At 37.9% G+C, this 22727-nt stretch overlaps 2 protein-coding genes across 2 annotated transcripts in view; one reads left to right on the top strand and one right to left on the bottom strand.

The window, feature by feature from the left end:
* Nucleotides 1–13534, top strand: part of cxxc5b (CXXC finger protein 5b) — a 68831-nt gene extending 55297 nt beyond the window's left edge. Inside the window, exon 4 of the transcript XR_014534453.1 lies at nucleotides 13521–13534. The gene's annotated coding sequence lies outside the window, so the exon portion shown is untranslated. The remainder of the gene's footprint in view (nucleotides 1–13520) is intronic.
* LOC310729129 (uncharacterized protein) lies at nucleotides 5794–22605 on the bottom strand. The gene is made up of 6 exons (XM_083547194.1): nucleotides 22461–22605; nucleotides 19301–19725; nucleotides 12983–13136; nucleotides 11658–11745; nucleotides 10836–11040; nucleotides 5794–6382 (listed from the first exon to the last, which is right to left on the bottom strand). Exons 2-6 carry the CDS (start codon nucleotides 19476–19478, stop codon nucleotides 6222–6224), a joined length of 786 nt encoding a protein of 261 aa, XP_083403320.1. The 5' UTR covers nucleotides 19479–19725; nucleotides 22461–22605; the 3' UTR covers nucleotides 5794–6221.
* Nucleotides 22606–22727: the final 122 nt, after the last annotated feature.

Below are 22727 nucleotides of genomic sequence, written 5' to 3'. Positions count from 1 at the left end.
TCACCTCAACAATGATGGATCTATAATGAATGGACATTAAGTCTGGTTTCTCTCAAGGTTTCTTCCTCATACTATTTTAGGGAGTTTTTCCTTGCCACTGTTGCCACTGACTTGCACATTTGGGATGAAACTATAGGGACTAGTTTATGATGCTAAAATGTATATTTGTAATCTATATTTCACTGTAAAACTGCTTTGGGACAAAATTGAACAGAATTGAATTGAATTGAATTGAATTAAAAATTGTGTTTAATGGGACCTTTATATGCTTGTGCATTTAAAAAAAACTAAATTCTCCACCCATAGAAACAAGAAATTGTAACACATTTTGTTTGTGTTTATCTTATTTTTTTCCATGTCATTACAGTTATTTAAAAAAGGTCACTTCTCTTCCCCCTGAGGTTTCTTCATAACGTTTAAATAAAAACTCTGAATCGAGCCCTGAATCCTTTTTTAAAAAAGAAACCAATAATTCTTTTCCTAGTTTTATTATATTGTAAACTCTATTTTTATTCTTAATTCTTTTTAATTATTTTATTATTAAAAGTCTTTTAATTCAATTTTATGTCCCAGACCAGTCATAGAAGCATTTTACTACATGCACTGTGTATCATTATCTATGTGACAAATGACATTTCAATTTGATTTAGCTGAGTGTTATTTGTTAGTAGCAGCTTTAAATGTTAAATTTTTTTGTATTATGAGGACAATTATAAAATATTGGACACTCAGTATATGCGTAACTCCTATAATTGAATGAATACAGTATATAACTATATTTAACTTACTTACCGTCGGACTATAAGCCACTACTTTTTCCCCACGTTTTGAACCCCGCGGCTTAAACAACGAAACGGCTTATTTATGAATTTTTCCTGGGTTTTTCCGGTTTCACAAACTTCAAGCCAAAAAACTGAACCCCATAACATTAGACCAATGAAATTTCCGAACCTAAACGAAAAAACGCAACTCACCTGTGTTCTGAGCTGCACGGCATCGGGAGAAAAAACTTCCATTGGGTGATTTTTAAACGCACGACGATGCCAAAAGATAAACTCCCGAAATAAATAGTTGTGAAAGGAAGGAGGAAGACAGTGAACAATGACTTTTTTGGTCGGCTACTGTTTAGATACAAGCCGTTGTAACGCGTTGAGTCTGGGTGAAGGGAGAGCTCGCTTCTGGCATGCTATTAAAAAAATACCGCTATGCTCCTAAAGGAAGCGCAACATATTTCACCCGTTACACCGTGTGTAACGTGTCTTTCGTTAAAGCCTGTGTAAAGTACATTAGTGTAGACACATTATAGACAGGTGCGGCTTATTTATGTTAAAAATAAAAATATTAGTATAATTCAGAGGGTGCAGCTTATATATGGGTGCGCTTTATAGTCCGGAAATTACGGTAGGTTACTTTTATTGTCATTTCAACCATATAGAGTTGGCACAGTACACAAAACAATGTTCCTCTAGGACAAAAGTGCTCTAAAAAAACATACATTTACGCTGGACAACACAAAACTAACTAGAAACAAAGCAAATGAACCAAACCTATACATAAATACAACGGCAATGTTGGGCAGTTGGGTGACAGAACAAATTGAAATTTCACTTTATTGATTGTGACTGTAGATTATGTGATTATACAGTACTTGTTATTATCAGGAATATTTCCTCCTACTCTAGTTAAATCCTGGCTGGTAAAGTGTTTCAAACAGTTAAAGATTTGGCAGAAGAAAATCAAACTCCATAATAAATTTGTATTTATTACTGGTCGGCCGTGCATTCCACACCTAGGATGTCTTACCACGATACCATCATTATGGTGCCATGGCTATAGAAACAATCAATACAATACTATTCAGAAACACAGTATTACACAGCTCTGCATCACAGACAGGTATCTCATGCAGCATGAATAAATGCCTTTACTGAAGCAAGAAACTCAATGAACACAATTCAACAAGTATCTTTTCACTGCAGCCACAGCTGCACCACCCACATACATCATCTCTAGCAGAAGCATCAATATTACCATCTGGATTTTCTGTGCATTTTTTTTTTTTGTGCATTACGGGTTTTCTATGGGATTTGAAAAGAAGGCAAATTGTGTGTTTTAGTGCACATTTTAAAGGAAAGAAAACACAAAGGTAGAAATGGTTCATTAAAAAGATTAACAACGGTCCTAAATTGTTTTGGACGACCTTTTCCTTTAGATGTCCAGCTTTTCTTGAAAAGTCCTTGTAAGTGTATCTGTGATAAAAACAATTGTGGAATGAAAAAACAGCTACAGTATTAAATTCACACTTATATATTTGAGCTTGTGCAGTTTGCTACAGATGCGGTTTGAAAGCTCTGACTGGCGTGTTATAGTGTAGATTTATAATTTAAATTAATATGAGGAGACAACTCTAGGATACCTGTCAGAAAGTGATACTCTAAATGTTGAATTAGAAGTAAGCTTCCCAAAAATATAAAACCATTGTTACATGATATAGGATACAATAAAACAGCTTAGGTCAAATTATTGGTTTTTACATTCTGTCCCAGGCATACTCACAATATACAACTGAGACATCTTGCTATATACTTTAGGTCATCCACCTCGAGCTTACTTTATGACCTACAGTGTCCACCTGGGCGAGACCTGCCACAGCATCCAGTCCAAGTGCACAGCGCCAGAGGCCAGACTGCCGGCAATCATATAAGAGGCTAAGGACGCTGGAGGCGTGATTTCCAGAGCAACCTCACAATGTCCACCAGGACAAAGTACAAACTTTGAAAGCTTTTTCTACATGCCATGGTGAGCTTTTTCAACATGACATCATGTTGAAAGAAATAAGAAAATCCATGGATGATCAGTGCAAACTCTATGTCTTGATTATATAGACTACAGGTGTTCAATGATTCCTGGATATTTTGGTGATATTGCCTTTCCCTACCACTAGAAGACTTTATCCCAAATGACGAACGTACTGTACAGATACTGTATATATAAGACAGGCCACATGGCACGTAACTATGACAGAGGATGAAGGAAGTACATATAAAAACTAATCCAAAGAAAACAAAACCCAAAGTAACAAAGAAACCATAACCTGGGCAAGAAGAGGAAAACAACCACCATGGGAAGAAAAACGTGAGAGAAATTCACTTGTGCTCATTATCTGTGAATGTGACTCAAGTGGAAATATCATGTGATGAAGTGCAGTGGCTGATGGAAAGTGTAGTCTGTATCAGTATAAACCTGGTGCCATGTTATTAACTCTTGCTGATTAAGAATGAAAGCAAATCTATGGGGATGAACATTTTATTCATCCACCTGAAAAAAAAAAAAAGCGGTTCTTTATAACCTCTATTTCTTGAAAGCTGTTCTGTGGTTCGCAATGCATAATTTTTGAGCAATGAATAAAAGAAAGCTTGAAACTCAAATGTGTATTTGTTTTTCTGTCTCATATCCCTATACTAATCAGTCATTATATTCATACTGAGAAGAGGTGGAGAAGGTGGAGGAGTTCAGGTACCTGGGGTCAACAGTGCAAAGTAATGGAGAGTGTGTTAGAGAAGTGAAGAAAAGAGTGCAGGCAGGGTGGAGTGGGTGGAGAAGAGTGATAGCAGGAGTGATTTGTGATAGAAGAGTATCTGTGAGAGTAAAAGGGAAAGTTTATAGGACTGTGGTGAGACCTGAGATGTTGTATGGATTAGAGAGAGTGGCATTGAGTAAAAGACAGGAGGTGGAGCTGGAGGTAGCAGAGCTGAAGATGTTGAGGTTTTCGTTGGGAGTGACGACGATAGACAGGATTAGAAATGAGTTTATTAGAGGGACAGCACATGTAGGACGTTTTAGAGACAAGGTGATCGAGGTGAGATTGAGATGGTTTGGACATGTGCAGAGGAGGGACATGGGGTATATCGGTAGGAGAATGCTGAGGATGGAGCCACCAGGAAGGAGGAAAAGAGGAAGACCAAGGAGGAGGTTTATGGATGTGGTGAGGGAAGACATGCAGGTAGTTGGTTTGAAAGAGGCAGATGTACAGGAAAGAGGGGTATGGAGATGGCTGATCTGCTGTGGCGACCCCTAATGGGAGAATCCGAAAGAGAAGAAGAACAACACACAAAACCCTTTTTTCCCTTCAGCCCTACTAATTATGAACTCACAGTGAGAACTAACGCCCAGCCTTCTCCCATTAGCTTGCATTTTAATTCAATTATCTGCTTATTTTTTAACTACACAACCACTCACATTAGAGTGCCATTTGCACATCTGTATCTACTGTATGGATTTACTTCATGCATCATATTGTTACCCCAACTTTCTATTTAATTGACCTAAATTCCATTTGCACTACTCACATTTATCATACCGTTTAATTTTTACTTGTTTAATGTTATATAACTATAATTTTACTATTTCATTTAATTTATTTACTTTACTGGTTCTATGCTAATTGCATTTCATTGTCTCTATTTGTAAAAAAGTTTAAACTTATAGGAAAGTTGTGAAAATTAGAAGGGAGTGAGTTTACAGCAAATCTCCTTAATAAGCAGTTGTGTTTAATCTTTACTTCTTCTACTTATTATTTCTCACCAGTGAGCAAACCAAAGGCAACCAAACTCAAAAGGCAAACTCAGTGAGCTTATAAATCATTTCCCTTTTTAGAACCGTGTCCCATAAATTTAAAATGACCACTTGTGTAAACCGGAACATATGAGCAACTATTCAGAGTTTCATGATATTTAGACATATGAACAGAAGCATGTCACAAAAGTGTGATCATATGTGCTTTTTGAAAATGCTGATACACATTTACTCCCCATTTACTGTTACAATGGCCTTCACTCCTCCTCCTGGGAAAATGCTCCACTAGATTTTGTGGAGATTTGTGCTCATTTAGTCACAAGGATGTTATTGAAATTCAGGAACTGATGTAAGTGAGGTGAGGAGGACTGGGGTGCAGCCAGCATTTCAATTCAATCCAGAGCTGAAAAGGGTTGAGGTTGGAGCTCTACAGGAGGCCAACCAAGAACTTCTACTCCAACACATGTAAAGCATATCTTCATGGAGCTGGCTTTGTGCACAGGGGCATTGTCATGCTGGGACAGGTTAGGGTTTTCTAGTCGGAAAGGGAAAATCGAATGCTACCTCATTCAGAGACAACGGATTCAATTGTGCACCTCCAAATTTGAGGTAAGAGTTTGGGGAACGCCCACATATGGCTGGCAGTTAGGTGTCCCAATACTTTTGTCCACAAATTATTTCTGAATATTTTAGAGTTTTAACTTTAGAGAGAGTGATTTGAGTGCAAACTGTATTTATCAACATCAATCAAATTAAATATATACAGTCATGTGAAAAAGAAAGTACACCCGCTTTGAATTTTATGGTAAGGTACCTTAAGAGCTCTAAATAAAAAAACTGCAAACCTCAATGAACTAAGCAATCAAAAAGAATAAAACAAAATCCTTCCACAAGAATTTGAGCGTCTGATAGAGACTTACAGAAGAACGATACTTATTAAAAAGTAACTTCCGTTTAAGCTGCTTTTACAAACAATTAAATCAAAGTGTACTTACTTTTTCACACGTGGATTCTCCATTTCAGCTTTATTTTTGTGAAAATAAGTAAGGTAACCGTGTATTATGTCATGTGGTGGTGTTCATCTGAGGCTGTATTTAACAGATTTAAAAAACAATTATGTCCTGATACTTAAAAAAAAAATTGAATTCAAAAAGGTTGAACTTCGTTTTGCACATGAATCATTAGATGATCGACAAAAAAAAAAAAAAAAAGATTTAATCTTTGAAACCCAAAAAGTTTTATTAGCATTTTTGACACACTGTTCATATTTACAAAGCACATTCAAGAACACAAGTACAAAACATTATCCATTATATAAAAACCATGTATATTGTAATATGTATATTTAATAATAATATATATATATATAAAAAAAAAAAAAACGTTTTGGCAGATCTAAAGTGAGCATGACACCAAAAGCAAGAAAGATGTATTGCTAAAGTCCAGGTTGTGTGTATCGACTTGCTGCAGTGAACTGATTGAAAGCCGGTCTGAAATAATACACAATAGATCAGGGGGCATTTTTTCCCTTCATGTCCGACACAACAGTCTTGATATTTGAACATGCAGCTGAAGAGTGTCAGGGTTTATGTACAGGTATGTTTAATAACGTTCCATTATCCAGACCCCACATTACTGTGCCCAGTTTATCTTACGGAGGCAGCCGCCAGCAGATGAGCCGGTTTGGAAGGAACGGGTGGTTTGGTGTACCGTGAGGGGGTTTTAGTGTTCGGCATGTTGAAGTTCATCCTGAGCTGAGCCACACGGCCTACGAAGGGAGAGCCGAGTCCCTGATCGTTTACCACTCCTGCAGAGAGAAACAGGGAGAGAGTGAATGTGTGTGTGTGTGTGTGTGTGTGTGTGTGTGTGTGTGTGTGTGTGTGTGTCAATAAAACTTGGGAAATGACATGGGTTAACCTCAACCTCAGGCTCACCCAAACATTCAATCATCTGTCCTGGTCTTGTAATGATAAGCTGTTTTTATTGGCTATAAATCTTCTCTGCTTGTAGAAAGCTTTAATAAAAAGTGGGACACAAAACAGCTGTACAATACATAGTTTTTTCTTCCCCAGTTTGTGATTAAAGATGTATTAATTGATTCTTTATTATTCGTTTGACAGAATACCTTATTTATGCAACCGAGTAGTTAAGGGCATGGCATTGCTGGGATTTAAACTCATAACCTTCTGATCATAAATCCAACATCTTATCCACTTATCACTTTTAATATTCTCTACATCCCCTGGCCTTTGCATAGCCTTAGAGAGTTCACTGAACAATTCATTTACATTAAATGTAGGCTATGAAACTGGACTGCCTTTTACTGTGACTTACAGTAAAGAGAAAGGGAAAGGTGAACGCTCTGGGCTACTGTTTAGAAGGTCGAGGGTTCTGCCAAGCTGCCATTGTTGGGCCCTTGAGCAAGGCCCTTAACCATCTCTGCACCAGGTTCTAAGGTGCATCAGGCAGACCCTGCATTCTAACCCCAGATATGCAAAGAAAGAATTTCACCATGCTGTAGTGTATCTGTGACAAATAAAAGCCCTTCTCTCTAATTATTCATAATTAGCAGCATTGTTGTGAGCGAACATAGCTAAAAGAAGATACTATTAGCAATAAAAATGATTATTATCAGGCTAGTTAGCCGGGCTATCAGTTATACTCAGAGGTGGAAAGTAACGAAGTACAAATACTTCCTTACTCTACTTCAGTAGATTTTTCTGGTATCAGTACTTTACTCCACTATTTATTTTACTCATTAGATTTTTTCATAAATATCTGTTTCTTCTTAAATTTTCAAAACAGACTCGTTACTTTAGTTTGAATCTATTTGGTAAAATGTCAATATTTCTTCTTCTCATTCTGTGCAGTTTTCAGCCCATCAACCTATTTCCGGTCATCTCACAGCTTTTTCAGTCTACCACTGGTGTATCATTTCCTGCCTCTCACACACGCCACAGACGTAGACTAGTTTACAAAAGCGAACAACAAGCAAGGCAGAAGGCGACAAGAAGTATGGGGTTAATGTGAATGAGACAGAGGGAGTCTGTGATGTAAACATGACTGAGAACAGATTCCTGATTATCATCATCATCTTCCCTCTGCTTGTGTTCTATATCGTTAATGTTCAGCCTGGATACATTTATTAGGTAACCAAAATTTTGATTATTTTTGTATCAATATATTAATTAGGGCTGTCAAAATGGTTTTTATTAACGCATGATTAATGCAACGTGCATTTCTGTTTGACCATTTTCTTAAAAAAAATTTAATAAATATAAAAGATGCGACATTAACACTTTCAGCGTCAAATAATTTTTCAATCAGTAAGCATTTGTTTACTGATGCGCCAAGTCTCAAATTGGCTCCAAAATCCACCATGATGCAACACATCCGATAATTTACCCTCTGAGGTCGACAAACGCACCGGCACGTTTTGTGGCATTTTTTCCAAATTTTTTTTTAGGTCTTTTTTGATCGTACAGATAAAAGCAATACATCATTCCAATCTGTAAAGGGTCTACTTTTATTTGTATACCCTCATAACAACAACAAAATGCTGTGCTTTTATTTGTATACCCTCATAACAACAACAAAATGCTGTGCTTTTATTTGTATACCCTCATAACAACAACAAAATGCTGTGCTTTTATTTGTATACCCTCATAACAACAACAAAATGCTGTGCTTTTATTTGTATACCCTCATAACAACAAAATGCTGTGCTTTTAAAATAAAGCAAACAGACAGGGGGCGCTCTCTGCCGTCTCTGTCTCCTGTTTTCCCAGACACACAAATAAAACAACCTGAATCTCAGTGAATATTTGACTCATAGACATAATAAATATATATATATATATATATAGAAAGCTCTCTCTTTTTCTAATTAGCTAGTTAAATAGCTAGCTAACTAATATATCCAGAAAATGCACTTTCAAGAAATACAGTGAAACACTCATGTAATAGAAAGTTTTGTAAGTGATGCAGGCAGAGTATAGCAGAGGCTAGGCTAACATGTTATTAATAATGTTTGTGAATCAGTTCAAAAATAATGGAATGAAGGGGCAACCAGATTGGAGGTGATGGAAAGACAAAAAAAAAAAAAAAAACCCAACAGATTCTGAGTAGCAGCCAGAAGAGGGCAAGGACTGTATTTTTAGCTTCTCCCTAAAGGCTTAGAGCCTAGAGCTAGCCATCACTCTTTGTCTCGCGTTCCATCTTTCTCTCGCTCTCGATCTCCAGGACTCCATCACTCGCTTTGTCTTTCTTTCGCCGTCACTTATCCTTCTCTCTTTTTCAGCTTCCTTAAGGACACTCTCTCTCCCTGTCTCGCTGTCACTTTCTCTCACTCTCTCTCTCTCATTTCTGTCTCCCCTCTTGCTCATGAATGCTTTATTTTTTTCCGAGCTGACACGATGCACCCTACAGCTCCCATTCACCTGCTTCTCTCCTCACTCGTCTCGCACAGACGCAATCTCTCTCTCTCTCTCTCTCTCTCTCTCTCTCTCTCTCTCTCTCTCTCTCTCTCTCTTTTATTTCTGTCTTTCTCCTGGTTCCTCTGTCTGTCTGCCCTTTGATCTGTACTTCCTCTTAATGTGTCTCTGTCCATCCACCGCATCCCTGACCCTGTAACTGTGTTAGGCTGTCGCCATGGAGACTAGGGTGTAAGTCTTTTCTGTCTCATCTCTCTCTCTCTGACACACACACACCAGCTGAAGTTCTTGCTCTAAATGAAGGTAAAATGATACAGAACTGGTAAAAGTAGTAAAATGCACAGATGTGCTTTATATAATGAGTCTGATGCTGAACTAACAGGGTCAGAGTTCATTTTGCAGACATTGTGAGATGGTCCCAGTTTCTGGTTTACCAGATTTTGAAGGTCAACACTGCCTTTCTCAAAACAAATGGGAAATGTGTAGTTTTCCACTTTACTAGACAAACGCACATCCGGCAGGTCTTTATACAACCACAATCAAATTCCACGGGGCAAAACAAGAAGAGTGAAGATATCTGGATGTGTCCTGTTCAACTGTATTATTATTATTATTATTATTATTATTGCAATCAACTCATTGAAATGCCACTGAATATGAAATAATTGCCAACAAATGCAAATATTCAATTAAATACTTTCAATTTCAAAAAATATAATTTAAAAGGCTTCAAATGTTGAAACAGTCATCAAATATAAAAAAAAACTGCTCAAAATATTAATACAAAAACACAGTTTCAGTATTCGGATAATTTAGTCATTTTTCAATTGGGCTGTTTTGTACATTATAAATTCGCAAATAAAAAAAACACACCTCCTGGTTCTACATGCATGTATAATCAGGAGCTACAAGTTTCCATGTTTCTGTGACAGTGATATTATTTAAGAGGAAACTACAGGAATATTTTGGGAGAGTTCGGCGTCTCCTCGGGTCACAGCCGTGGGCCGTGATCAGTTGCACAACATTGCAGATGGAGCTAAAAATTTACCGAGCAGCCAGACGAACTCGACTAACTAGGGACTAACCGTGTGAGCTCTATTACAGGAAGCAGCGTCTGCAGTGTCGGGGCAGAATTAGACCAGGCTGAGGAAAACGAATGCAAGATGCAGGTTTGCTCTGCTCCGAGATCAGTTGTATGGTTTCGCTAGAGGCTTGGGATGCTTCTCATTCACAGTCCTGATTTATTACACATGATTATTAAATCAGGTTGTAGTTTATTTTTATTTGAAGAGGTTCTCCAGGAGTTAAAAAATTGGGTTCGAAAACAACTAGTTTTATGTCACTGAGAAGAAAAAGACAGCTTAGTAATAAATGTCAGATGTCATTCCACTATATATCCACTAGATGGCAGTCATTTATCAATAGAATTTTCAATCAATCACAAGCTCCAAGTTTCAGCACAAGAGTATTATTCTGTTTCTTATATTATGCCATATTTCCAATTGTGACTGCGGTAATTTAATGGTTGACCATGAAACGCATGTTTGAGGAATCAGTGTGCATTCTCTTCAAGGAATTCTGACTTCTGCTTTGCTAACACACACATGGTCGCTTCTAGTTTGCAAAATATGAAACAAAATGAGTCATTTTATTCAGCCATACTGATAAATCAGGTTACCCAAGGTGTATGAACTTGTGATATGCTATGATTTTAATGAACAAGGCCTACCTTGCACCCCCCCCCCCCCCTCTGCCCGCATGAGAGATTCTTCCTCGTTCCCTTACACATTTTATTGAACTTAGCATTCGATCTCTGCACTCGTTTACCTCTTTCCTGTTCGTCTTCGATCATGCTGCTTTTCTGTAAACCGAACTGGTTCAGTCTCGCCAATACAGACGGCTCTCGGTCCATCCTGGGTGCACTCAGATACGAAGAGTCATCCTTCTGGCTTTTCAGCTCCTCTATAGAATGGGTATTGTGGTGTTTCTGGAAGTCTGGAAGAGCGTCTGAGTAGTTGATCACGTCTGCGTTCTGTTAATGTAACCATGTAGAGGAGAATACATTCAGAGACTGGGTAGTGTGAGTGTAGAGATAAAGTGATCTACTATAAAGTAAAGTAGATCAGATACTTTTACTACCCAATATACAAAACACCACAAAAAAACCCATGTTAATGATAATGGAATCGTTTAAAAAAAAAGTGTGTGTGTGTATATATATATATATATATAATAATTACATAAAAGAAAATATTTTAAATTATCAATTCATTTTTGGATGATTTAGCAGTTATTTTATTTTGTAATTTCAGTACAATATAATACATTTTATAATGTAATAATAATCAGGGTTCAGTCAGTATAGATCTGAAACGATTATCTGCTGAAACATACATGGTATGGACAAAGGTTTGTGGACACATGACCATAAGATTAATGTGCTTTTTAAACACCCTATTTAAACATTTTGTCCCCCATCCCTACACACACAGCATAAGAGCATGTAAAACGTAATTTTCATCCTCAGATTCATCTTCTGTTCATATTTATCAAATGTTGTTGGGTGACCTGTGTGTTGCATAATTACTGTTATAGATTTAAGGTTCAAATATAGATGAAATGAAACGAAACTAGTGCACGTGTACATACCTTAAGCAGTAGCTCTATTCCGGATTTGCTGTCCTGCTGGATCGCTTGGTTTTCCAGGTTGCTTTTGAGATATCCAGTAGTCGGAGGTCTGTTCAGAGACAAACACTGCTGTGAGAATTTATCACTGCTGGATGTAAAAGCAGGAAATTCAAAAGACCCGTTTTTCTCTAAACTATCGAACAGCACCTGTCTGGTGGGACATGCTTCAGTTTTGTACTGTAGATGCAGAATAAAGATTTTCTTCACAGTCAATTCTTCAGAAATGCTCATTTGGTTTGGGAGCCTCCATTAACGAGACACACTCGCAATTACATTATACTAAATCCCCCCCCTTAGGGCATCATTTCCACCCAAGTTTAAATGTAAAACTAAATTGTATAAACAAAAAAAATTAAATAAATATGCTGTTAAATATTTTTTAACATACATACATACATACAATATATACCTCCGATATACTTCAAATAAAAGGCAATTTCTTATTAAAAAGAATTGATGATGCATTAAATATAAACAATAAGTTTGTGGACCCCTGACCATGACGACATTCATATGTGCTTTTTGAACATCCTTCTCCACATTTAGTTGCCATTTGCTTTTATAATAACCTCCACTTTTCTGGGAAGATGTTTCACTAGGAATATGTGGAGTGCGTTTGTGGAGATTTGTATTCATTCAGCCATAAGGGTGTAGTAAAGTCAGGAACTGATGCAGGTGAGGTGAGGAAGCCTGGGGTGCAGTCAGCATTAACCTTCATACTAAAAAGGTGTCTAATATGAGGTAATATGTTGAGGTCAGAGCTCTACAGCAGGAGATCTTCCACTCCAAATCATGTAAACCATATTTTCAATTCTTAGTGTATTTTAATGCATCATCAAGGCCTCGTCATGCTGGAACAGTTTTGGGTCTCCTAGTTCAAGTGAAGGAAAAGGTTTTTTTTAAATGCTGCTACATCCAAAGAGATTCCAATTGTGTGCCTCCAATTTTTGTGTTAACAGTTTGAGGAAAAAAGTCAGGTGATCGAAATGTAACATTTTAGTTGGATTTATCCAACATGTACCTTTAGAAATGCTGGAATAAAACTATTTCCGCATATTAATAACAAAAAAAAACAACAACATTAAGTAAGCTGCCTTTCTACTTCCTCTACAATTAGCTGGAATGAAAACAATCCTTCAGCTGGCAGTCATACTCCATTCAGATCTTGTTATTTTCTTGAACCGGAAGACATTGACGTAAACAGGACTAAAATAACCTCAACGTCATCATCGCTACTGTACACCTGCTAATTATGACTTCTGTTTTACCCCTGAGTGACTCCGTACCTGTTGGTGTTGTTGAGGTCATTCTCGTTTTTTGTCCGTAATTCTGACAGGAAGAATTTCTTCGAGCTCTGTTTCAACTCGTCGGTCTCTCCGATAACACGCACGTGCACGTCACCGTCTCGTCCAAGCAGCCAGCTCACTTTCTTGAAAGTGGCTAAAAAAAGAAAAGAAAAGGAAAACAAAAAAGAACCCATTAAGACTCTTTACCTCATGACATCAGATACAGTAGCTGGAGATCACACCTTATGTAGTGACGTCTCGGATGCTATTCGGAAGCTATTTACATAGTAACAAAAACAAAAAAATGTTTAATACGAAGAAGAAGAAAAAAGACAGGAGTGTTTATGATGTCGTTCACAAATGAGTTGGCACTTGAGTTACGACACACTCATACTAAACAGTGATAAAAATCCATTTGTGAAAGGTGTTGTTTATTCCCCTTATCACTCCCATGCACAAAACTCAATCACTGCTCTACATTTCACAAATATCGGTGTTAAATTAATAAAAAAATACAACCATTTAGTTAAAGAGCCAGAGGTAAAAAAAAAGGAAAAAAAAACCCCACAGGACACCAGCAGAGGGCGATGTGATACAACAAGTGATTGATTTCTTTAAAACTGTGATGGCAAAGAATCTGTATTCCAAATACTAGGCTTGGTGACAAAAATACAATTACATAATTAGAGCTTCTCTTACAGTGAATTTAGGAAGTGTTCACAGCGCTTCACTTTTCCCACATTATATATTACAGACTTCCAAAATGGATGAAATTAATTTTTTTCCTCAAAATTCTATAAACAATACCTGAAAATAGGCCACTTAGACCGGAACACTGAGCCGCAGTGGTCATTCGACATCATGCAACCTACCGAACAGCAGCCTCGCAGATGACAGCGAGAATCACCCACGATCAATTCGAAACCCAGTAAAGTTCGAGTGTTCTGACTCCTGTACCGTGTTTTTACTGACACGCTGGGGCGAGTACAATCTCCTAATCAGCGCACACCAGATAGTGAAACTCCCTTACAATTGCTGCTGCGAGCTCGATTGGAAACCTTCCCAACAGCTGATCTCTTGTACAAATGCTTTTTCAACCAACCATCTACATTTCAACTTGTACACATGCATTCAATTCAGAGTATTAGTTCAAATAGTCAAAATTCAGAGAAAACCCAAACAGGCCCAGGTTTACATATCGAGATATCTACCTTGTCTTTACACATCACATGTAATTAGTCATTTTCACCCACATGTGTTTCCTTTAAATTTGGGTTCCTTTTAAGGTTTCTTCCTCATCTCAGAGTTTTTGCCCCACTCAGCACTGGCTTGTGCATTAAGGATAAACATCTAGAGTCTATTTTATTATGCTAACATTTATATTTAGATTCAGTTTATTTGTGTAGAACTGCTTTGTGATGCTCCATTGTTACAGTGCTGAACAAATACAAGTGAACTGAATTTTGCACTCAGGAAGTCAAACAAGTTGCTGAGGCTGATGACCAGGTGCACATCAGTCATCATAACAATTAGTTTTTAAACTATATTGGTGCCTGATGAGCTTAGGGAAGAATAAATTCATTCATTGGAGTTTTCACATTTGGAGCCTTTTCTTTATGTAAAAAAAAGAGAATGCTGTGGAGGGTTTAGGTTCCAGTATATTTCCCTGTGGATCTAAAATAAAAATCAAGTGCTCATCCAACTTGGCTGAACTGCTTACAGGTTTGTGCAACATACTTCACTTCTAATTTATGAAACTTTAATGATGCCTGGCATTTAGGGGTGCTGCATTCTTCAGAAATACAAGTTGAACCACTCCTTCACACACAAATGTAGTTTTTCTTTTAGCCAGACCTCTTAAACCTGTTCTCTTCTTCATCATCATTAGTACAATGCTGTAATATTTAAATTCTCCGATGCCGGTAAGGTGAACTGGAATTGCAATGACAAGCACCTTACCAACCTGGTCTTCTCCAAATAAACAATGTCCCCATTTCCTTAAAAGGTAACAAAACTGTGCAGAGCAAAAATTGAGGGGTGGAGCCTTTTTCTGGGCCAGAAAAAAGCAAACAGAAGTAAATAAAGCAGATAGTTTTACAGCTTTGAAACTAGACAGATCTACAGATCAAAAGTCTCTCAAATCCCAAAATAATTAGTATTTTTAAAAATTGAGTTCAGATTTATAATTCACACCCTTCATTTTTATTATTTGACGTTATTTTCCTGAGAATGGAATCTAATCTATCTGTTGATAGACCTACAATCGTAATTTCGTTGATTTTGATTACGGAGAATATTTAAAACTTCATATTAGAAGGTTTAGTGTTAATTTCACTTATTTCATTTAAATACTTTTCATACACACACACTATAGATGTTCCTGGTTACATTTTGTATATCTGAACTAGAAAAAAGAAAGAAAAAAAAAAAGAATCACGTTATGACAACTAATCGAGTTTTTATGAATGATCATTCAATTTTGTCTATAACTTTAGACACTTGTACAAATATATAAACTGCACCTTTAAGATGATTTTATTTTTATTATTCCGTGTTTGTTTTTAATATTGAACCCTGTGTGAAGTAAATTTATTCAAGCTAGCCAAACTGTATTCAATTACTCCACATAAACTCTACTCTAAAATACAACTAAATTGATTTTCAGCACAATTTCCTTCACCGCCCCATAATTGCAATTTGGAGAAACATTGTTTAAGTTGTTATGCTCATCTACAGTGCTCAGATTATTGTGCTCTGTATAATGGTGTGATGCAAACGGATCATATTGCGCCCAAAGTAACGTCAGAGTCTAAACGCATGGTGTGTGATTACGGTTGTGTTTACATAGCGACGCTCTAATGATACCTTCAAAACATCAGGGGCAGCTTGGTGAAACACAAAACAAAGAAGCATTCCATAATAGTCCTGGTTTTGAAAGCGAGAGAGAGAGAGAGAGAGAGAGAGAGAGAGAGAGAGAGAGAGAGAGAGAGAGAGACAGAAAGCGCTCAAGTGGTCATATCAGATGAAGAGTGTAGGACGAAAAATATTATCTTTACTAAGAAAACCTGGTTCTCCGGGTGACCGGTGATACAAGAAAGATACCGAGATAAAGATCGATGAATGTGAGCAATGAGAAAAGAATGCACAACCTTAATTCTTTGCCACCATTCAAAATCACATGATCTTCATATCTCTAATCTTTAGCATCTAGGAATGAATCAGCTTTCAGATACTCCATCTCATCCTCTCCGAACCTCACGTAGGTGCTCCAAATTAGCAAAAATGGGGGAAAAAATTGAAGTAGGACCCTCCAACTGGAGAGTGATCTCTAATAATAAATATCGACTAATAACATGACTAATGAGTATGACTACTAATTAGATACTGCTAAGACACTATAGAAAAAGTTTGTAGACATCTGATCATATGATATGTTGTGCTTTTGAAACATTCTTTTCCACGTTCAGTCCCAATTTGCTGTTATAATAATCTCCAATCTTCTAGAAAGATGTTCAACTAGATTTTGGAGTGTGGTCGTGGAGATTTTTGAGGACAGCCACGAAGGCATTAGTAAAGTGAGATACTGATGTAGATGTGGTTGAGATGGAGTGATGTAGACATTGGACCTTCTCTCCAAAAGATCATAAGTTTAAATCCCAGCCTCACCCAGCTGCTACTCCTGGGCCCCTGAGCAAGGCCCTTAACCCCATAGCTGCTCAGTTGTATATGAGGGATAAGGGCCAAATGCTGTGATGTAGGGTGAGGAGGCCTGGGCTGCAGTCAGCATTCCAATTCATCCCAGAGATGTTCAATATGGTTGAGGTCAGATCTTTATAGCAGGCTACTTAAGATCTTCCACTCCAACTTATATCTCCATGCAGCTGGCTTTGAGTCATTCTCATGCTGGAGCAGATTTGAGTCTCCTAGTTCAAATGAATGGAAAATTTCATGCTATAGCATCCAAAGACATTCTATACAATCGTGTGCCTCCAACTTTGTGGCTTCATGGCTGATATTTTTGTCAATACAGGGTAAAAAGTCAGTATATATTTTTTATAATCTAAAATTCAATTCCTTCATTCATTCCATTTAATTCAGCATTTTTGAAAAGCACTGGTGAAGTTAGATCTGCTTTTCAGTCATGCAGGTCACTGAAGGCTTGTTCTACTCAGTCAAGGTGACCCACTTTAACCTGGAGCAGTTTTGCCTTAATCCCCCCCCCCTCAGTAGAACAAGGAAATGTGAAGGGAAAAATTAACAACCCGTCATGTCTATACTTAATACTTAATTTAATTTCAGTTTGCTCATTTTATTCTTTTTCTTTGACCTTTGTTGTTGGTTGCTTGCAAGCGTTCCATTTTGAATTATTTTTTTACTAAGATTTCTTCGTATCTACTTCAAATTCCTGTGCTTTCACAACTTTTTCCTGTTTGTGGTGTGCACAGGTCACATTGCAATGAGCGTGTCCAGCATTATGATTTGACAATTTGTAAACACACAAGCGAGCACGTGTGAAGACCGGGGCCTTTGTGCTTTTGAATAATGAGGGCGTGTGCACACCTAAGTGTCGTCCTGCTGCCGATCGGGTCAGTGGTTTTAAAAGCACACACAACTCGTTTGTGTGTTTGAATGCTTGAGCAGCAGCTATTGTGTTTGAGCCTGAGGCATAAAGCCATGGTACATAACGTCCAGACTGAGACAGACAGACAGGTTTTTTAAAAAAAAAAGGAAAGAATGGAGAACCATTGAGCACGTAATCTCGGGCTGAAACATTGAAAAGGTCTTGCTTGCACATTTTGAACATATTTGACAACATGCCATATAGCAGGTGTTCCGTTTTTAGGCTTTATGGTGTAATAGTTGAGAATGTGGGATTTGTAGGTTTATTGGGCTTATTTTTGTTTGTTTTTAAAGGTTTTTATATGTTGTGGAATTGGACAGGTGCAAACTCCAGTTTCGCACTACTATGTACACAACTCATCAGCGGGGTTTTCAACCGGGTCAGGTTTCATCCTCATGCTGATTCACTGTCTGGTCAGATCAGTGTGCAACGACGATGCATAGCAGAAACTGATTTAAAAAAATAATTAACCATGCTACACAGACACACTAATAAGCAAAAACAAAAAAGACCAGGATGATTAAGCAATGACGTGAACTGTCCCAAGCGCAACAATACTCGAGATTCACCCAAGCCCAAGTCATAAACCAAATGGTTATAAGAAAGCATCCATTTATAGGCCGCCTGCCACTAAACAATCACCAGTTTCTAAAAAAAGAAGAAGTCGGCAGAGCTCAGAAATGTGGACGTTCCAGATTCTGTTCTAACCCGGTGCCTGTTTTCTTTCCTGAGGAACACGTCCCCAACGTTCCCCAAGATATCCTGCAGGCGAGATGCTTTGCATTCCACACATCCCTCCTCTATTCAAGCCGATGCACTCCCTGCCGTGTGCACTCCGAGCGAACTTCTCACAGTAGCCTTTTTAGAAATTAATTACAAATAGGAACGTTTTAAAACCTTTAGTCTGAAGTGCAAGTAGACCGCGAGGGATGGAGCGTGAGAAAGAGATGGTAAACTTGAACGGTATTCGAAATGGTATGCAAAAAAATGACTGGCTTAAGAATATTTTTCTGGTGTTTCATAAAAAAAAATAATCCAATATTCAAATTCAGGGCATAATTAGGTAAAAAAAAATCCTCTGATTGTTATGTAATCACAGTCGCACAAGTTCATGTGTGAAATGCACAACTAAGAGGCTCCATCTTTTGAAGTACAGGGCATTTAAGAGGATTTTAACAATTTTACATTTTTCTGCTACTATAAATTTAAACAATTTTTTTTTATTACCACATTTTCACTCAAGATAATGGCAAAATATCTGTGATACCCAACACACATAGCATACAAAACCCCTAAGCATTCAGGAAAACAGGTCAGGATTTGGAAAACATCTTAGAGCACATAAAGCATCCCGATGTCATACTGATGTAAAAATGTAAGCATTTAAAAAAACAAATACACAAAAGCATATTTCCTGTCAGATCCCACTGGCTGTGATGAGATAAACCCTGAAATCTGATGAATGCACATGATGTTCTGATATGCTGTAATGTGTGTTGCCTTGACTGAGGACATAATGTTGCTCATGCTCTACTTTCTAAAGATCTAGGAACAGGCAAAAAATCCAAACATTATCTTGCCACTGTTTCCTTTGTTTGCATGTTCTCCAAAGTGTAGCTGATAGTTTGATAGGTTGTACTTTACAATGCTTGGTACTGGTAGACACAAAAGATATCCTAGGAAAAAAAAAAACTAACCTTTTTTTGGTCTGGACTTTTCCATCTTTCCTTCCCTCTCCTCCTTCTCCTCTCTCTCCTTCCAGCGGCGCACTTGCTCTTCTCTCATCTTCAGAAAGAGCGTCTTCTTCTGCTCCTCGTTCAGCGCCTCCAGGATTTCCGGATCGATGTACATGTTTGAAAGAATTTGCTGCAGCATTATGGAGTGTGTGTGTGTGTGTGCAAAAAGAGTGTTTACTGGGGGTATGGTGCAAATTCTTAGTAAACACGAGTGTGTGATCGCAGGTAAACAGGAAGCACTGCTGCAAATCTGATTGTTCAGAGTTTTATCCTCTTCCTTTTCCTCTTCTTAGAAGAGAACAGCACATATCCCCCTGTGGATGGATGAAAACGCTGGGGCTCTGCTCATTCCTGGCACACACGATTGCCGGATATATTTGTGTTTTCTGAAGGGAAACAAGAGGAGGAAAAGGAATCAATTACAGCGCTGTAGTTAGTTGGTGGGCCTCATTTACTTCCTTTTCTTTTTAACTCATGATAGAACAGTTTCATTACAAAAGGTTTGTGAGTAAATGCCACAGATTGACTTTTTCAATAATCAAACTTGTTATTCGTTCATATTTAATTGCCGCTTTGTCATTTTCAGGGTCATTGCCGATCCTAGGAACAATTTGCATAAAATGGGAATGCCCCATGGTGAAACCATGCGCAAACATATACGACGACATGCAGTTTAAAGTCACAGAGCCACTTACCAGGAAGAGTTTAGGAGGCAGGGAAAAAAAAAAACCAAACATAGGAAACCCATTCAGACCCAGGACTGAACCTGAGTACAGGCTGTTCCACTTTTCACCAGGCAAAACACGTTGGCAAAAGCAACCACCCCATTGCTTTAATCAAACTCATATTACATAATCAATTCACACCCCTTGGACATCTTTTAAAAGAAGTCTAACATCACTACCAATGCAAAATGTAATGTAGTATATGAAAGTACACTTAAAGTAGTGCAGGTTCTAGTACCAAACTGTAAGAGTCTTTGTTTAAGGTTCCCAAGCCAAAAAGTAGCCCTACAAGTAACCAGAATACTTCACCTTTAACAGGAACACTTGTACCAAATGTACCTTATATAAATCAGCCAATCATATGGGAGCAGAACAATGCACTATATCATGTGCACCCACATCGATCATAATGAGCGAAATTTGTGACCTCTGTGACTTTGACCCTCGCATGGTTCTTAAAGCCAGAATGGGCAGGTTTGAGTATTTTAGAAATCTCCTGGGATTTTCACACACAATGTTTTCTAGTGTTTACACAAAATCATGGAAGTGGGAGGAAACACACTAACACAGTGAGTGGCTGTTCTGAGCCTTGTTGATGTGAGAGGTTAGAGAAAAAAAAAATCATCATCTCCGGACATACAACCTTGAGGTGAATTTGCAACAATAGCAGCACTGACTTCTACTCCTGTCAGCCAAAAGCAAAAATCAGAGGCTACAGTTGGCACAAGATCAGCATAGCTGAATACTGAAAACACAATACATTATTCTTTTAAACTGATCTTCATATAAAAAAACATTGTACTTGAAATCTATGTATGTACCAACACTAAAGCCAATATTGTGCTATTAAGGCAGAAGCTACATAATATGTGCTTACAGTACGACAGTTTCAATCGCTTGAAAACCCAACAGGATGCAGTTAAATATCATGAACCGTGTTTAATCTATTAAACAAAATGCCCCAAAGCAAACAGTAACTCAGGTTTGGAGTATTACTCAATACAGGCTTACAATGTACTTCCTTATAGTTTACGAGAATATCTGCAAATCTTCCTTCATTTGTTGATCGTATTTAATGTTAAACCAATACACAGACTGTTCGAGTGACCACTGAGGGTCCTGCACTTAAATATTAGTGTTGCTATTGTCTCGATTGCTGAATTCATATCAATTCACTGTAGATCAAAATGAAATGTGTGCACTTTAGCAAAAGCAGCTAATTAAAGCTTATAGTGTTTGATAGCATGCTAAAAATGTATCAGCTGCTAAGTTTAGACACAAACACTATAAGGGCACAATGTAAAATTGTTGGTCAGGTTGTCAGTCAAATCTTGCCTTGTTGTGACTTTGGCTAAACCAGAGACTTTGTTATCTGTCTTGGTACGAATACATTGTAATGCTACTCAAGGATGCAAACTATTAGATAATGATGTTTGGCTTGCGAGTTGCTGGCTTGAACTTATCTTTAACCCCAATGTAACATTATCCTGTCTGGCTTGCAAAAATACCCGTTCCCAAACTCCTCACAAAGCAAATCAGACCTGCTTTTTTTGAACCGCAAAGGCTGGAAAAAAGTTTGCCCTCTGTGTTTGGCTAATCGTGCCTGCAGGATAAGATGGACACAAGGGAGACAGAGTAGTAAAGAGACACATTGTCTGTTCACAAGTGCTCATTTAGGGACTGTGCAGGGTTTGTGACAGTGACCTCTGGCTCATATGATCCCAGCTGGCTTTCATGACCTCTGTGCATGGTGACAAAAGACAGTCTGTTATAATACAGGCCAGTTTCTGTTCTTTCTGTCCTCTGTCCTCTCTCTCTCTGGCCTACTGTTGAGTGTCTCATTACTCTTACTCAGTTGTTTATTTACTCATTCCTCATTATCCATTCATCCACTGGCTAGTTGCTGGTCTGGTTTGCACAGTTTACAGGATCCGCCTGCAGTCTCCAATTGCAGTTTTTCTTACTCTTTGTCTGCTAGTCACCCACATCAGAAAACCTCCCTACGCCTTTTAAACAGGCCTCGTCTCAAAAGTAAACTTCACCACGTGTACCCTTGTCCTCCTGAGCTTTTCACAGAGCAAACAAAGCAATTTCAAGTGAAACACTGCAACTTGTTGTTTCCTTACATAAACTCAACTACAGCCTCTGGAACAATCTTCAAAAAAAAAAGCTCAAGGGCTTAATCCCAAAACTAAGCAGGAAAAAGCTGTGCAACCTGCAGAAACATTTAGCTGAGACAAACAATGGACTACAGCAAAGAGTGAAACATTCACATGTTCAGCAAATACAAAAAGGACTGGCAGCAAACACAAAAACAAAGTAATGCTATGAAGAAGTTAAAAGACTAAAATCATTATTATTTCTTAGTAAAAGAAAAGAAGCAAACATTTACTTACATCCAGGATAAGAGAGTCAACAGGAGTTGGATTGTGTTTGAGTGGACTGGTGTGTGAAAGAGTGTGTGTGTGCATGTGTGTTTCACGCCTTTGTATGAGTGGTGTGGTAGAGAGTGACATCACAGCATTCCTCTTTGTTTCTCCTTCCCGCCTCCTTTCTTCCTACACACACACACACACACACACACACACACACAGTCTCCTCCCCTTACTAAGAGGTTTCTTTGCTTTTCATTTTTGTTGTTCACTGTGAGCTGCATTTTAAAT

This window comes from Silurus aristotelis (genome assembly GCF_946808225.1).
Source record: "Silurus aristotelis genome assembly, chromosome: 7".
NCBI classification, from domain to species: domain Eukaryota; kingdom Metazoa; phylum Chordata; class Actinopteri; order Siluriformes; family Siluridae; genus Silurus; species Silurus aristotelis.
This window is presented reverse-complemented; position numbering and strand designations above follow the sequence as displayed.